Genomic DNA, 17,603 nt, shown 5'->3' on the forward strand with positions numbered 1-17,603 from the left:
AGGGCCAGGAAGCAGCCAGAGAGGAAATGGGGCTGCCAGCGGAGCCCCCCCAGGCTCGGACAGCCCGCCAGGGGTTATTTATACCCCAGCTGGGGTCATGGCCTTGGGTTGTCCCCTTACCGGTCCTACTGGGTTAGGAGGCATTTGGCGGACAATGGAGGGGAGGGAGGCAGAGGCTCAAGTGGGTACCTTCAGACATAGGTACCTGGGGTAGTGGAAATCTCCAAACATCTAGCCCCAGGGACACAAGCAGTCAAAATCCCTACCCTCCATCCCTGCCCAGTCTTGGGCCTCTGTAATCTGGACCCTCCCCCTCTGCGGAAACCAGTGCCCAAGCCCCAAGCCCAAGTCCCCCCAGAGCTCAGAGCCCCAGCACTCTAAGTTCCATTCCCCATTTGTGGGAAAGGCAGGGGAGAGACACTCAGCAGAGGGACATGGGAGCAGGAGACTAGCCTTGATCGGACATCCTACCTCCTAAACATGCACTCCCTGCTCCCTACCCCTTGGGTAGAAGTGGTCATGGAGGGACCTCCCACTTACTCATCAAGCACCTATTATGTGCAAAACATTGAGCTCACAACATCCAATTTACAGATGAGGACATCAAGGCACAGAGAAAGGAAGGAACAGGGCCTAAGAGCATGGGGGTAAGATTCCCACCCAGGTCCCCGTGGCCTTTGGGGCTGAACGAGAGGCAGCACAGACAAAGCCAGTCCTGGTGAGGGGGACTGCCTACTGGGAGGCTGAGGGCCTAAGGTGCCTCCCCCTCCACTGACAGGACACATGACTCAGGACCCCCGGGACCCCTGCCAGTGGACATGGGATATGGCGTCAATGGCTCTGTTGTCACAGGACATGATGCTTTGGTCACTGTGGAAACTTTGAGGGGGAGTCCCCATGAGGCCATGTGGGGTCGGAAAGGCGTAGGACCAAGGGTCAGGAGTCTTTGGCTCTGGCGAGGGCTTCATAGCTTCAGTCAGGGCACTCTGTCCTCATTTTCCTAGGTAGACCATCTCTGAGCCCTCCGAGCACTGAAGTTCAATGTGATCCGTGCAGGTGAGGGTCCTGCTCTGAACTCAGCTGAGTATGCCTTGGCACCTCTCCTCACCCTCCTTCATGGGCTGTCTCTGTCTTGGTGGGGAGAGGAGAATGGATGAGATTCCCAGTTCTGCCCCCTGCAAGCTGGCTCCCAGGAGTCACCATCTCTTGGAGGACGTCCGCCCTCAGTCCTATTCCCGCTATATCACTTCCTAGTACTGGGGTACAGAGCAGAGGGGGTAATGGCTGTTGACTCAGCCCAGCCCTCCCCTAACTCCAGCTTATCTCTATCCCACCCTCAACCCAGCTTACAGAAAGGGAAACTGAGGTGGAGAAGGATGGCTCTTCCAGGGTCCCAGAGTGACCTGAGTGTAGGGCTCTGGACTTAGTAACCCAGGGCTGGAGTGCTCCTCTCACTCCTGCCAGACTGTAGGAAAGAATTAAAACAAGGGGCTCCATGACAGCTCTGTACCCCAACTCCAGACAGGGAAGACTGAAGCCCAGGGGAGAGGGGTGCTCACCTCCAGTCACGGGGCAAGGAGTGAAACTAGTGTCCTGTCACCACCCCCTCCCCACCCTGCCATAGGGCAAAGGAGCCAGAGGCCTTCATTCCTCCAAGAAGCCAGGGTCAGGTCAGGAAGTAGCCGAGTAGCCCTGGGTTTCCTGCTCAGATACCTGCCCCGTCAACAAGGCTAGATGCTCCTGGCCCCCAGCCCCACTGAGGAGCATAGACTTGGGCCTAGGGGGCATCTGTGGAGGGGTGGAGGGAGGTGACATGGGCCTGGCGTGGCCACGTCCTCAGGGCTGTTCTCTACTCCGTTCCATGTGTCCCAGGCCCAGCTCTGACAGCAGGAGTGTCACCCCACTCCCATCTCCATGGCAGTACCAAGGAGGGGGGCTGAGGCACAATCAAAAGTTTTGTGGATACTGGGGCGCCTGGGTGGCTCAGTGGGTTAAGCCACTGCCTTCGGCTCAGGTCGATCTCAGGGTGCTGGGATCGAGTCCCGCATCGGGCTCTCTGCTCAGCAGGGAGCCTGCTTCCTCCTCTCTCTCTCTGCCTGCCTCTCTGCCTACTTGTGATCTCTCTCTGTCAAATAAATAAATAAAATCTTTAAAAAAAAAAAAAAAAAAAAAAAAAAAAGTTTTGTGGATATTGAAACTCAAGTGTGGATAAGCTTTGACCTTGGGGAGAGAGGATGGTGTGCGTAGTAATGCCTCCTGGGAAGGGCTCCCCACCCCCATACCCTCATCCAGGCCGGGCACACGTTGGGTGGGGCGACATCCGGGAAGGCTTTTCCCGTCATCGGGAAGGAAGAGCCTTTTCTGGCATCAGACACCTCATTTCCGCAGCCGTTCCCAGCCTCTAGAACTTCCCCATGGCCATTAGACACTCAGGGTCCTGGCCCAGAATGGCCTGGCAAAGGTCCAGAGGCAGGAACATTCTCAGTGCCCAGGAGTTTAGTCTTGGGAGGCGGGGGGAATCTCTGTTTCCTCCCCTGGGGGAAGCAGCGGGTGCCTTACTTTAAAGGAGTTAGTGGGTGTGGACCTCACTGAGGGGGTGTGTCCGCGGCCCTCTCCCGCAGACCCCAAGTGGGCGGCCCTGACCCCTGCTGCTGACCCCTGCTGCCCGTCTCTAGGACACCGGCTCTGTGGCCAGTGAGGCAGGGGCTGCTGTCAAAAGGGGTTCTTGAAGCAGAGGTGTGCACCCCGCCCCCTTGGTTACAGCCACACAAAGCAGCAGGTCCTGACTGACAGTGTCACCTCCCCATGCTGTGCTTGGGTACTGGGGGGTGACAGGCAGGTCCCTACAGCCCAGCCCTGACCTCTGACCTCACGTAGGCCAGTGCAGCCCTAATCTCTGAGCTGAAGAGCAATGAGGTTGGAGGTGAGAGGTGGGGGTGCTGGCCAGGGTCTCCATCAGAGTTCTGTCCTCCTGCCCTTCTGAGGAAGGAAACAGAGGTGAACAAGGAGGGGGCAGCAGTGGCAGTGGCAGTGGCAGGGCCTAGACAGTCCTACTGATGTCCCCATGGATTCAGTGTGGTGGGGGCAGACCTTTATTATGCCCCCAAAGCTGTGAGGGGCCCCAGAGGAAGGCCTGGGGCCTGGGCTGGCCCCCTGGCTCCTGGCCTAATCCTCTTTTAATGAGCGGCCAGCCGGAAGGCCTCAGCCCCTGGCCACAGCCCTACAACCCTGAGAGCCCCAGCCAGGCCGAGCTGGGGGCAGGGCGGCCCCTGAAGCCTCTGCAGGCACCTTTTTCCCCACTCCGCTCAGCGCACCCACCTCATTCACACCCCAGTGCCGGGACCCCAGCACTGGTCAGGCCAATCCACGGCCCCAGCATCTGCAAGGGTATACCAGGGAGACATCTGACTTGTGCTCCCACGGACTCCCTTGGGTATTTACCATTTGTTCAGGGTCAGGTCCCACATGGAGCCGGGCAGGGGAGGCTGTCACTGATGATCAGGGGCTTGCTCTCCCAGTCCCTTTTCTATCCCAGAAATGTTCTAGATGGGAATCCCTAGAAACCAGATCCAGAGTTTTGCCTGAGGCTTAAGCTGCCTCCTCCCTGGGGGGTAGGCTCCAGTTCCTCGGCCCCAAACCCCTCAATATCTATCCCCTCCAATCCCATCCCTGGGCCAGGCTTTCCAGATTGGAGACCCAGAAAATCCCCAGGAGCCATCCACATACACCCCCCTTCCCCCCAGGCAGGTGAGCCAGGTCGGTGCCAACAAAACCAATTACAGCCGCTCTCACCCAATTAGCAACTAATTATGGCCTCGTAGTCCATTCAACATAATTAACATGTAAATGACTCCGTGTGTTTATATTCAATAACTGCTCTGATTGAATTTAATTTAAAAGTCTGAACTGGGGACCCAGTTACCGTATTTCACCATCTAGAGCACCACTTCCTGGGAATGTTGGCTCCTGGGGGAGAGGAACACAAGTGGTAGGGGGTGGTGGGAGGGCGGCGGGGGGGGGGGGGGTGCGTGGAGGGGCAGGTGTTGTGACACTGGTCCAGCCCGGGCTGAGGAGGGTAGGGATGGCTGTGGTCCCTACCTCCCTGACGTGCTGTCCCAAGCGGTGTGGGAAAGTGGTGAAGTCTGAAGAGCCCCAGTGGGACCCTAGAGTTGGGAAATCCTCTGGAACTAGGGGCCCCCTCTTAAGGGCTACTGTAAACATCCCAGCTGTTCGGTAAACACCAAGCCAGAGCTGAGCTGGAGCCACCCAGCTGGGCTAAAGCTCCACTGTAAAGCCCTCCCATTTTGCTGACTGCGGCCTGGGGGCTGGGGGCTGAGACCTGGGGCCTAGGGGCCAGCAGGCTCAGCCATGCTGTTCCCACGCCCGTTCCGCCCCAGTGCCCGCCTGCTCCGCCCAGGAAGGGACAGGCTGGGGGCACAGCTCATCCTGACCCAGAAGAAACCAGGAGGGAAGGGGCAGCAGGACCACACCATGGCACACATGCCAGCCAGAAACCCATGGTTCTACACCTCTCTTGTGCAAGGACGTCCAATGGCTTTTGACCACTGTGGCCCAGCAGGTAGGGGGCTCTCCAGCCTAAGTCCCCCCAGGGCTCCATGGCGCCTGATCATTCTAGGTCTGACCCAGTGCCTCAGGAGGCCGGGAGGTCTGGTGTGGATCCTTCTTGGCCCGCACTGCCGTCTATGAGGACACCTTTGGGCCTTCACCAGCTAGGCAAAGCTCAGAGATCTTGTTCAGTTCGGACACAGTACAGGGGGATAGCTGGCCTGTAGGGGCAGGGCAGCCCCTGGGAATGGGATGGGAGGCAGTGGCCTGGGCCAGGCAAGAAGCTTAGGGTACATTCCAGGCAAGGAATGTACCCCAAGAAGGGTAAAGGGGGTGGAAAGACAGTCGGCCCTAAGGGCAGGGTCACACTGATCCATTTCTCAGGTGTGGAGAGTGGATCCTGCTTCCAGTTCCACAGGCCTCGGGGACCCACCCCGCCTCCCACATTCCAGACCTAGCCCGGAAACCCCTCACTCCTTCCCCCACCACCTCCTCCTCCCCGTGACTGCAAAAGACAACAAACTCTCCATGGCTCATTTACTCCGATAAATCAACCAGACGGACAGGCCAGGACAGAACTGACAGGCTGGTGGGTGTCGAGGCCCTCCCCCAGCCCAGCAACCGGCCCCCATCTCTGCTGCCCTCCTTGGATTCCTGGGGTCCCTGTATGCCTTCACATTGCTCACACAGAGATTCCCAGGATGTCCCAGACAGTTTTAGTCCCCTCCCCAACATTCAGACAGGGAAACTGAGGCATCGAACAGACAGATGTGTATTCAGGGTTGGCCTTGGCTGATCTGGTCAGACAGAGTCTGGAGGCCAAGCAGGACTCAGCCAGTCACCTGTCTAGGAAGGCAGCGAGTTCTCCACACGGGCCTGGTGCTGGAACAGGAGGGTGTGCTGGAGCAGGCAGCAGCCCTGGGCAGAGGCTGCCTGGGGTGCCGCAGGAGCCCACAATCCCCGCCCCCCGAGTTCTAGCTGCTCCCCTGACAACAGTAGAGTCTAACCTCCAGGGCCCGTCAGGCTGGCTGAGCAGCAGCCACACAGGCAGCGGACTCTGCCCAGGGAGGGAAATGAGAGCATCAGCCCTGAGCCCGACGTGGAAAGAAACATGGCTCTTGGCTGGGCGCAGGGACCTCAGAGGAAAGAGCATGTCCGGGTAGGAAGCCAAGGAGGGGTCAGGGTGAGGATGGGAGGGGGTAGAGGCAAGGGGGGATGAAGGAAAGGAAGGAAGGAAGATGACTGGGGGCAGGGGGGTCTGGAGCTGAGGCCTCATGCCCCAAAGACTTCCTGATCCTTGGAGGGGCTGTTGCTTTGGGGCTGTCCCTGCCCGGAGATGGAGCAGAGGGCCATACTTGCCAGCAGCCCCAGTGAGAAGGCCATGAGCCAGCCTAGCTGAGACCTCCCTCCCCCGCAGACAGGCCTCCTGAATCCTAGGACAGCCGCCACCACCCAGGCCCATTCTTTGCTGGGTCAGGACCAGTGGTCAGGGTCTGGAGCCTAGAAGGCCTCCACGCTCTGGAGACACTGGCCTGAGACCACTCAGCAGCCTGGGGTACGTTGGGGGTGGGGGGTGGCTGCAGGCCTGCCAAGCTTTGGCACCCACGTGAGCTGAGCTTTGGATTCAGACCGGAGCCTTCTGGCATCCAGGCCTCTGGCAAAGGCCCTCTTGCTATTTCTAAGAAAAATGCAGCAGGAATCTTCTCTGCTTCTCCAAAACTCCAAGGGCTCCCTTGAGACAGGGCTCAGATTCCCAGGACAGCACCAGGCCAGACTGGGAAACCTTGCTCTCAGCCCCGTGATACAGATGCCCAAGTGACCAACCCACGTCTGGGTCCCCAGCACAGGCTGCCCGGGCCGGGATGGCACTCCAGGAGGGGTCACTGAGGCTGCTAACAGGGCCCCATCAGAGTGGGCAGCTCATCTAGGCGGAAGGAGCTCCCTCCAAGGCATCCCCTCTCCAGTGCCTCTCTCTCACTGGATTTCCCTCACAGTGTGTACATGCTGCCTCTGTCAAGAGGAACAAAGAGCTTGAAAACCACAAGGAGCAAGTGCAAACACTCCCCACAGGATTCTGCCCTCCCCGCAGGTGGTATGCCACACATGCCTCCCTGCTCCTGCTCTTCCCTCCCACGGTCTCTCTTCTCCTGTCTGAAAGGCAGCCTCCTCCAGGGAGCCAGACAGGATGCCCACGGCAAGGGCATCCTATCTCTGCCTGGCACAGGGCTCAGGGTACCTCCTGCAGTCCTTTCCAAACACAGTCACCTTCACCAATGGTTAGAAATCTAGAGGGACGTGTGAAGCAGTGCGGGACTCCTTGGGCTTCCCCCAGGAACCGCCCTCGCCCCTCTGCCACCGCCGCCGCTCTGCCCCCACCAGGATGGTTCCTAGTTCCTGAGACTTCCTTCCCTGGGGCTGGAACTGCAACCACAGAGTGAACCCTCCTGCAGCACGGTGAGTTCAGCTCTGTCCTTATGCCCATTTGACAGACAACACAGAAGGGACACAGAGAGTCCCAGGGACACTGCTCAAGATCTTCAGTGGCCGGGATGTTGGCAAAATGGCTTGAGCCCTCAGAATGTCGCCCCCACTGGGCTACTGCTGTTCCCACGTATGGAGACCAGGTCCTAGAGGGGCTGAGCCACCTGCCCGAGGTCACACAGCTCCCAGGGGCAGAATGGAGGTTGGTCGGCCTTCAGGGACAGCCCTTTCAAACACCACCATCACCACCTTCACAATCTCCCAAATTTAAGTCCTGGGGCAGGAGCAAGAGGTCTCCTGGGGAGGAGGGGCAGAGTACCCACAGCTCTGAAGACACCCTCCAGGCATCCGCCCCCTCTGGAGGGGTCACAGGGTTGGAGGTGCAGACAGGCAGGTGCAGACAGCCAGGAGCCCACTCTGAGGCCGCTGCCTCCCAAGCCACAGGGTGAAAGATACCTTTATGGGCTGGGACGAGATTTTTATCTTGGCGGTTTCTCTTTAAATTCTTTACGATTACGAAGCAGCGGGGGCTGCCAAGGAACATGATTTACTCCTTGAGCATGCACCAGCTCCTCGCTCAGTGCCAAGGGAAGCTGGAGCCAGGGAGGGAGGGGCGGGCGTCCTGCCAGGGAACCAGAGACAGGGCCTGGGCTGCTGAGGCCCAGCTAGCGGCAGGCCCATCGGAGGCTCGGCTGGACCTGGAAGGACCACAGCCGGAGGCCCCCAGCCCCGCGCTGGCTGACTCGGGCTGGGCCTCAGATGGGTTCTTGGCAAGAATAGGACCCGCTCCGTTCTCTCTGAATGCCAAATGCTAGCCAGCTGATGGGATAGCCAACCTCCAGGACCTCCCAGCTCCCGAAGTAGCCACTTCCCAGTCCCTTCTCAGGAATAAGGCAGTTCCCATTTCCTGGAAAACAGAGATCCCAAATGCAGGACTCTGAGCTCAAGTTCATGCTTTGGGTCTTCCTACCTTCTTCCTCCTGGCTCATCTGGAATACTGCCCCCCCCCACCCTCTCTGGTTTGCTGGTTCCAAATCCCAGTGCAGCTGTCAGAAACAGGTCACCTCTACCTAGCTCCCCGGTGCCACCTCTGGTCTCCAAGCTTCTGGGCTTCCCCTCACCCTCCCTCTCCTTCCTCCTTATTCTCCTAGCCACCACCAACCCCCCCAAGCCCAGATTAGTTGGCCAGCAAGCTCCTGGTGGGGGGGGCAAGGGCAGGTCCTTACCCCACCCCCACCATACAAGTGGGCCTGGGGGTGGGGCAATGCACCATCAAGGCTAAAGGCACCTTCACTTCAACCCATATTCACCCACTCTTGATCCCCCATGGGTGAAGTAAATGGGCCATGACCTCTTCTAACCTCCAATGTCGTCACTTCCTAACAAGAAGGCCTGACCACTCTGGCTCTCTGATGCCACATGTGGATGATATAAGCGGTGGCACTATCCTGGGCCTTTAATCTCCCAAGGCTTGGAGGCTGGGCTGAGCTGGGTGGGCAGGGAGTGACCGGCACTTACCCACCCATTCGCCTCCACCTGCCGAGTGTCCCTTCCCAGAGAGCACGCCAGTCAAGCCTGGATTTAGAGAAGATCCAAATCCCAGAGCACCCTGGACACAGGAGCCTTTCTTTTCTTGGACCCTAGCTTTCCTTCTCCAAAAGGAGAGACCTTCCTAGGGGACCCTGAGCAGTGGAGGACTGGGGTGATGGAGGGATGCATTTAGAACAGTCAAACTTCAATGCTGTCACTTCCAAAAGCAGAGAGCATGAGAAGCCCACCCAGGTGACCTCAGCCCTCTCCTTAGGAAATGAGGGTGGGAAGGCTAAGGCCAGCACTGTAGGATCCTGGAACCCTGTCCCGAGCTCATGGGAGAGACCTGTGCCTGATTCCTTCAACCCACCCTTTGCTCTCTCAGTCCCTGGATGGGCTCAGACATCAGGAAGAGCCAGGCTCCAGCTTCATCCTGCTCCTAAGTGATGGGAAGCCGCACAGGAAAATCAGGGAGAAACCCTTGGAGAGGGTTTGGAAAGGCCTTGGAGAGAACACCACGTGGTTAGCATCACGGGTACCTACCGTTATTTATTTATTTTTTAAAATTTTATTTATTTATTTGCTAGAGAAAGGGAGAGCACAAGCAGAGGGGGAAGTAGTCTCCCCACAGAGCAGGAAGACTGACATGGGACTTGATCCAAGGACCCTGAGATTGTGACCTGAGCCAAAGGCAGACACTTAACCGACTGAGCCACCCAGGCACCCCCTTACCGTTATTTCTTTTATCCTTCCTGGCTCTTCCACCCCATTGCCCTACTCCTGCCTCAGTTTCCCCAGCTTGCCCAGCCAGCTTGCATCATCACAGGACCCCTCTCCCCCACCAAATGCAGCTTGGCCCCATGTCCTGGCTGAAGCTGGCCCAGGCCGCAGGCAGCGGCTTATTGTGGAGGTGGCTTCCTGGGATAAAATAAACATTCCCCAAGCTGAACAAAAGACCTGGCAGGGCATTCATACCTCCCTGCTGCCGAGGGAGGTGGTGCCCCTTGGCTTGGGTCATCTCAGGACGGTGGTGGTGGGGGAGCTTTTTCTCCCAGGTTTGGCCAGGAACTCTGGGGTTAAGGGAATTCCAGGCCAGGATGGGTGGAGAGGGTCCTACTGCCTAGGCTCTCTGGTCCCAAGCATGAGCTCTCAGAGAACACCTCACGTTTCCTGGAAATCCTCTCCACGTGACCCTGCACTTCTGCCTGACTTTGGCTGTGCTGCTTCTGGAAGCTGAGAGGATGGGCCATAGGAGCCCCCTCCACCCTGCCTTCCCCCTGCTCTGACCTGGGCTATAGCGAAACTCTGGGCCCCTGCTCCCTTCCACCTTTTTGGCTCTAGGCCTGGCTGGGGTGCCCAGGCAGGTGCACAGGCAGCAAGTCCAAGCCTGGACCAGTTCCTGCCTTTCTTCCTTTAGGTGCTCTGGACAGTGTGGCCCCCTGTACCAGCACCTCCAGCTTGCAAGGTCTGGCCCAGCCAGGCCGGAACTGGCACCTCCTGACCAGCAGGCTCAGGGGAGGGGAGGGGAGAAGAGGGGCCTAGGCTGTCCCGGGGGCTTGGCATGCCAACTGCTATATTCAGGCAAGGCACAGATGGAGAAGCTGAGGCAAAGAGCAAGAGAATTACCAGAGCTTCTAAGAACAACCTTTTCTGCCCCTCACGTGAACCTGGGAGAAGAAGCCCCCAGCCCTTTCCCAGTCCTTGGTCTGGCGGTGAAATCATGTATAGATGGTATCCATTCTCACTCCACAAATGCTTGGTGAAGACCTTCTCCTCTGTGAGCCTTACTCTGTATACAGGACAGAGTCTGAGACCACCCAGCATGGGGGGATGACTGGACCTGGTGCAGCGTCAGTGCTGAGCCCCCAGGTGGTACCAACCCACCAGGTGTCCATTAGCTTTTCAGCCAGTCTGACGGGGAGAACCCCATCTTGGTCACTGCAGACTCCCTGGTATTCGGCATGGGGCCTGGCGCAGAGTAGGGACTCAAGCATCTGCTAAATTAAGTGACATCCAAGCACACAACTAGGCCGCAGGATCAGCAGGGAACTGGAAAGGTCATTCGGAGCAGAGAAGGGCATGGAGGCCCAGGGTGGGGTGGCCCCAGGCATCCCATGGTCCCACCCTGAGCTGCCATGGCCGTCAGCACCACAGGATAGCTGCCAACAAGCTGGGCTTTTAGTCACTGCGGGTGTCAGCCTCAGAGCTAAATGAGAAGGGATCGACCCAACTGATGTGGGCGTCAGCAAGGCCAGGACACCGGGGTTCTATTTCTGGCCTCGCCTCTGCCTCCTGCCTGACCTTGGCCTTGCTCTTGCCTGAGCCTCGGTTTCTCTCTCCGGAAAACAGGAATGAAGTCCTTAGCACTTTGTCTCTGAAGTTATGAGAAGGTTTAAGAGGCACATACTGAGGACTAAGGACCGCCCTGTGCCTTATCCTGCCTGCTTCCCCTCATGGGTCTCCAGGGTAATGGCAAAAATAGCACCCAGAGTGGACGTCTGGATTCTAGGGTCCCAGGGGTGCGGAGACAAGGCCCCAGTCCCTTCCCCTGTTGGGGGAGGGGACGCTCTGCTCCCCATGCTGGCACCCTGGGCTGGGAAGGGAGTGGGAGCAGAGCCAGGCCCCTTCAAGATTTATTCATCTGCTAGGAGGAATTCCACTGGGGAAGGGTGGAGTGATCAGCAGAATAAACTTCTCCCCTTCTCAGGCCCGGGGGTGAGGGGCGCTCTTACAACCAAAACCATCACACTTCCGCCCACTCCTCAGGCCCCACACTGGACTCCTTCCAGGCACATCGTCTGAAATTCACTCCCCACTCCCCCCATCAACTCACAGGGTGGGATGAGGACAGGAGAGGAGCTCTGCTGGGGACATGGGGACAAGGGGACATGGGAACATGGTGAGGTGGAGACTGGACCTCAGCCAAACCTGAGGAAGGAAAAGTCAGCCCAGCCTTTCACCCCAATATGTGTGCCCGGAAATCTGGCCAGCCAGGGCTGAGTCGGCCCCGCCCAGGGCAGGCGGCTGGACAAAGTCACCTTGGGCCAGAGGAGAACTCTGCAGTGACCCCAGGCCCCCCAGGTCCCAGCATCCCCTTTCCGCAGGCGGGGCGGGGGGACAATCTTCCGATCATACACACCTTTGAGGAAGAGCTAGTGACTGAGCCATCTGGACACCTGAGTGTGTGCCATGTGTATTCACCCAGCAGTGGGTGAGGTACAAAGGTGATCGAGCCGGGGGACCTCTCACTCTCCAGAACCGAACTGCTCATTAGAGCCTTCAGGGGACTCCCAAAGCAAAGTGCTCGTTGGGGAGCTCAGAACCGTCACATAGCATGTGCTCTCCCTGAACTCGCCAACTGGCCCGCGCTCCCCTCGAAGCCCACAGCACCCTCCCGGCTTCCTGGGACCCCCTCCCACCTGGAGACCCACCCCATAGCAGAGCAAGGTCTGCTGCTCCAGCTTCTTGCGGCTTCAGTTTCTGCCTGACCGCCTGACCCTCCACCTCAGGAACCACCCAGGGCAGGACCAGAAACAGAGCAGCGGCGAGGATGGGCTTCCCCAAACACGAGTCGGGAAGAAGAGGCATCTCTCCCCAATTATCTCTCACACTGAGGGAGGCACTTTGCGGACCCAAGGCCACCCAGCCTGACACCCCAGAGTCTGCCTCAAGAAGGGGCCCAGACTCGGGAAACTTTGCGGAAACGTCCACATGGCCCATTCTCTAGCCTTTCCTGGCAAGTTACCGCCATCCCTCTCCTCCCCACCCACATACCCAGGGCAACCCACGTGGCTGCATGAAGTATCTCTTTCTGCACTGCCTCTTCCGGTGGCCTCTGCAGCGGGCTGAGTCCTGTGGACAGAAGATGATGCTGGGGACCAGCGAGGCAGTCTCTTACCTTTGAATGAGAGCCGGACGCGGGGCGTGGCCGGGAGGTGGTCCTGGGTGGGGGTGGCTGGCCAGGCCCCAGTCAGTAGGGAAGCCCAGAGGAGGAGACAAGCGACAGGCATTGTGGGAGGGGCCTAGGGCCCAAGAAGCTGGCTGGGCTGTCTGGACACCTGGGAAGGAGGAATCAATATCTGAATATGAAAGGCAGATGGGGGAGTCTGGCCCTACCAACTCTCCTTTCCCACACCCTCGGCCCGGGCCCATGAATGCCCCAGTGTGCAAACCTTATACACTTTCTGGTCCCTGCCTTAACCTGGGAAGGTGTGGCCAATAGGCCCAAAGACCGCGCAACTGGGTGCAGCCTGGGGTCACCAGAGCTAATAGGGGCCACTGGATATTCAAACACTACCCTGCCCTCCAGCACCCCGAATTCCATTTGCAGGGTCCTGCTCAAACAGGCCAGCTTACAGCTTCTTCCCGTCCCCAGCAGGCTCTCTCTGTTGTGCCCACCCCCAACCAAATGGGCTGCTCCTTCCCTCGCCCACCTCCAGAAATGGGGGAAGAGATGGTTGCCGTCCTGCCTGCTCCCAACAAACCTCTCCACCCAATATAAGGAAATCGGGCCCTGATTATTGGGGCAGGGGGCATGGGAGACAGTGGAGGTGAAGTGAGACACACACAGACAGCCTAAAATGGAAGAGACGGCAGCCAGAAAAGGAGAGGCAAAGAATAGCAGGGTCTACTTTTACTGAAATCACAGCAGGAGGGATCCAGGTCAGATGTATGGAAGGACTTCCTGCCAGGTAAAGTTCTAGCTCTGCCTCTGGAGGGCAAAGAGAGGGGAGCGAGGAGAGCTAGCAGGCCTGGGGCAGCCTCAGTGTCCCCAGCAGAACCCCCAGCAGGTCCAAGTTTCGATACGATGTTTTTCAAATATTGTCTCCCCAGGCAGGCTGGCTGTTGGGTAAACGCAGCCCAGCACCAGTTGTCGGAACATATTGCTCCCTCCCGGCAAAAAACAGCGCCAATTCTCAACCCCCCCACCAGGATACATTGGGGGTGGAGGCACAGAGAATGACAACGTGAGCCCCCTCCTCCAGATCTGCCTTGTCTACTTCCATTTCCTAGGGTAGGACCCTAGGCCCATTTCTAGGACCCTGGAGTGGGGGTGAGAGGCAGGAGGGGCTGCTAATCCTCAGCACTGGCTGACAGAGGCTGAGGCAAGGCTCGGCTCCACATCTGTCAGGCCCCACTCAGCAGACACTGAGGACCTCCCTGGACCCAGGTCCCCTCCCCCCAGCCCTAGCCTCTCCAGCCAGGGCAAACCACACTGGTGGCTCTTCAGACAGGAAGTGAGGCTTCAGGTCTCCTGGCCCATTCCCCAGGTGGTGCCCTCTGTGGGAACACCCTCTCACCATTCCTTCAACATCCCCCATCACAGATGCTCCCTCCTGCGGAGGCTAGCGGGAAGGAGAGAACCAGAGCCAGCCTCTCCCCCAGGCTGCTGGGGCACCAAGCTGGTGCTGGGTGAATCGCAGGCTCTGGTGAGAGGGGCAGGTAGGAGGGAGGGCTGCGAGGCCACCATCACCCTCGAGTGTACCCGTGAGGCCTCACGCACAGTTGTGGATATACACACGTCCACACTTGCATGCCCACACACGTCCTCACAAGCATGTGTTTGCTCAAGAACTTGACCTGCTAGTGGGGTGGGGCTCAAGGAAGCTGGGGAACACTGCCCTGGCTTGGGGGGAGGCAAGCTGCAGTCTGGGTCCCTCAGAGACCTTTGATCCTATGTATCAGGGGGCTCAGGATGACTCAACCCCCCCTTGACCTCATTTCCCCTGCATCCATTTTCATGGTAACAAGGTCAGGGTCACCAAGGACAGCTTTAGAGTTCTCCAAGGTAGCCAGGAAGGTGGAGGGCTTTGCCCCATTGGGCCCCTACAGGGACCTCCCAAGATGCTCTGGCCCTTTAAAGGACTGAATGGGGGATGTTCAAGTCTGCTGGGGCCAAGTCCAGGACCCCTCTTTGGAAAGCATGGGGGAATGGAAAAGAGAAGAGAGAGAGGGGAGAAGAGAAATAGAGGGACAGAGAGAAGGAAGGGGAGGACATTTTCACAGTCGCTTCCACTCTGCCAGCTCCTAGATGCATTCCACTTAGCCCCAGCCCCAGAGAAGCCCCCAGTAAGGCAAGCCAGGTGGGTGGACAGAGAAGGAACAGCCACCGCCACCTGGGAGCCCACCAGGAGGAGAGCAGAGAAAGAAGGAAAGAAGCCTGGCGGGAGGGAGCAAGGGAGGGAGGCAGGCGGGAGGGAGGAGGAGAGAGGGAGGAGAGAGGGAGGGACGGAGGAGAGACGTTCGAACAAAGAACCGAGGAGCTGGGGCTGGCAAGGGGTGCAGAGAAGGGGCGGCCAGACAAGGGGGTCTAGAGGCACCTGGGGGTAGGGCAGGGGGCTAGGCGGTCGAATTGTCCGGCCTGATCCAGACCTCCCAGGCTTGTGGGGTGGGGGTTGGGGGGGTGAACAGCCTGCCTCAGAGAAGGGAGGTTAGCTCCTCTGAGCTAAGAACTGCCTGGATGGAAGGGAGGCAGGAGCAGGGGCTGCGGGGGAACATGGAGATGAAATTATTAACAGCACCCCAGCCCTACGGTACCCACCCCCACAGGCCAGAGATCCTTTCTGGTTCCTTGGCTTTCCCCCTCCCCCGGCACCCCATGGACTGGGAAGCAGAGCCACCCCCCCATAGCTGGGATTGAAACCCCCCTTTCATGATCCAGGGTTTCCCAGTCAAGGTCACCTGGGCTCAGCTTCATCTTCCCCATCAAGGTATGTCTACCAGAGCATGGGGGCCACTGAGGCTAGGCTGTTGGCCTTCTCTCCTCACACCCCTGCACTTCCGGGCCTGGCTCCTTCAAATCTGGGGGTCAGAAGCAGGGGTGAGCTTGCCCAGTGACCTAGCCTTGCAGCACACCTTACCCCATAAGTCCAGGCACACTTCCCGCACAGCCTCGGAAAAGACCCCAGCTCCATCCAATCCCCTGGACAGGGATAAACCTCCCAACCCCTGGACCCCTATCTCTGCAACTAGGACAGAGGCTTCTGGGAGACAATCTGGGTGAATTCAGGAGGACAGGAACCCCCAACCTGGCCCAGCTCCAGGGTGGACACACCAGTGCCTTCAGGTGGCCCCCCTCCCGGGGGGCTCATGGAATGGTGTTCTCCACACAGTTATCTCAACAATTATAAGTTACTGAAGCAGCCAAGGCCTCAGCCTTAGCGCCAGCTGACCCATCCTGCCAGGCCTGCCTCATTCCCGGGCCACCCTGACACCCTCTGGTCCCACCTGTTCTAGGTGAGCCCACCAGGTGCCCATTTTATCACTGGGGCCCCAGCCTGCCCAAATGGGGGACTTAACTGCAGGCTCTCACAGCTTACCTACACCCCACATACAGCCAGGCCCCTAAGCTGAGCAAGACTCCCTGTTAGAAAAGCAAAGCAGCTGGGGGTCATGGGGCTAGCACAGAGTTGGGAGAAAAGCCTAAGGGCTGAAGGCCCTCCTGCCTTGCTGATCTGGGGGACCCTCCACGTGGGGGCAGCGGGTATAGCGCTTCCCTTAGAGCAGACCATTCTGGGACACTGAGGCAGGGCAGACGCACCTCAGAGGAAGAGCTCTGCCCGAGTCATTAGTGGGAGAGAGCTGAGCCAGAAGGGGCGTCCGGACTCCCGCTCCAGGAACGCGGGGGTGGGGGTGCGTGCAAGCACCCACCCACTCAGAATCTGACGAGAAAAAGTTGCTCTGCACACTGGTGACCCCGCAGGACATCTCATCCACACATCCCCACGTCGCACCGATAAGGTTCCGGGCAGCCTGGACAGGTACAGCGCCCACTCAAGTCCTACAGCCCCTGCATCCCCGGGAAGCCCCCAGCCTCTCCGAGCCCCGCGCCCCGGACACTTCTGCAGAGTTGCAGTGCCGCGGGTCCCAGAGGGATCGCGGGTTGGCCCGGCCGCCTGCCCGCTCCCTCCCGGTTCCCGCCGCACTCACCTCCTCCGCGGCGGCGGGGCCTGGGCTCCCGGGCGGCGGGGGCGGCGGCGGCGGCGGCGGCAGAGCGGCTCCCGGTTGGGCCGGCCGGCGCTAGCGGCCCCCCGGGGCCATGGCCCTGCCCGCGCCCTCTCGCCGCTGTGCCTGAGCCCGGGTCGACGCCGCGGCCCGGGTTTAACGGGGTCCGCGGGCTTTGGGCGCGTCAGCAGCCGAGGCCCCGGGCCCTAGCCCGGGCCATGGGAAGGCTCAGGGGCGCTCGGGGCCGCCTCCCCCCGGGTGGGCTGCGGGCGCCCCCTGGCCGGCGCGCCGAGGGCGCATTCCCCGGCGCGGGGCGCGGGCGACGGCGCGCGCTCGGCTTCGGGGCGCTGCGCTTGGCTCGGCCCGGTGGTGCTCGCCTGCTTGTTGGACTGGGGCCAGGCGGCCGCGCTGGACTGAGGCCGGGCGGCCGCGCTGGGCTGCGCCGCTCCTCACCGCGCGCCCTGGCCCTGCGCTGCGCTCGGGGCTCGCCGGACCGCGGCCGTTCGCTCGCTCGCTCGCTCTGGTCTCGCGGCTGCCGGCGGGACGGGGCGCTCGGAGCCGCGCGGGGAGCGCCGGCAATTGGCCGCCCGTGGGCGACATTTGCATAGCGCGGCCCCGCCCCGGCCGCCCCGCCCGGCCCCACCCCCGGGGCGGGACCCGCCCGGCCGCCGCCCCGCCCCCGCTCCACCTGTCCGCGGGCTGGGCTCTGGGCTCTCCGGGCGGTGGGGCAACACGAGCCGGGGGAGACTAATCTGCACCCCGCGCCCCCGCCCCGGCTTCGCGGGCGGCGCCCCCGCCCCGCCCTGGCTTTGTCTCTCCGTGGATACACCGCGCACACCGCGCCTGGTGTTTACCCCGGCACTCAACTCCCTGGCGGGAAGGGCGGGCGCGCCGGGGAGCAACGAGCCTGCGCTCACCTGCGCACCCCCTGCCGTGTCACTCCTTCCCACTTGCTGCGGGCCGCGCCCGGCCCCGCGCGTGAGTCCCGCAGCGTAGGACCCAGGACTGCCCCAGCCGCTCAGCAGGTGGCGGTGCAGCCTCTGGGACGGCTGGCACCGCTGGACCTGCTAGCTGCCTCCAGC

At 60.2% G+C, this 17,603-nt stretch overlaps 1 protein-coding gene across 5 annotated transcripts in view; it reads right to left on the minus strand.

Annotated features, from left to right (window-relative positions):
• The window catches only part of SEMA3F (semaphorin 3F), a 30,318-nt gene extending 13,230 nt beyond the window's left edge, over positions 1-17,088 (minus strand). For 2 of the 5 annotated variants that reach the window (XM_045079629.1, XM_045079622.1), the window contains exons 1-2: positions 16,507-17,088; positions 12,476-12,635 (exon numbers count right to left, since the gene is read on the minus strand). In XM_045079629.1, the coding sequence (XP_044935564.1) occupies positions 12,476-12,587 (112 nt within the window). In that variant the 5' untranslated portion in view covers positions 12,588-12,635; positions 16,507-17,088. Of the gene's footprint in view, positions 1-12,475; positions 12,636-16,117; positions 16,259-16,506 lie in introns of those variants that run through there. The other 3 variants (XM_045079631.1, XM_045079626.1, XM_013060618.2) reach the window with 2 other exon arrangements.
• Positions 17,089-17,603: the final 515 nt, after the last annotated feature.

This window comes from Mustela putorius, unplaced genomic scaffold, assembly GCF_011764305.1.
Source record: "Mustela putorius furo isolate JIRA1106 unplaced genomic scaffold, ASM1176430v1.1 tig00000095_pilon_pilon_pilon, whole genome shotgun sequence".
Classification (NCBI taxonomy): domain Eukaryota; kingdom Metazoa; phylum Chordata; class Mammalia; order Carnivora; family Mustelidae; genus Mustela; species Mustela putorius.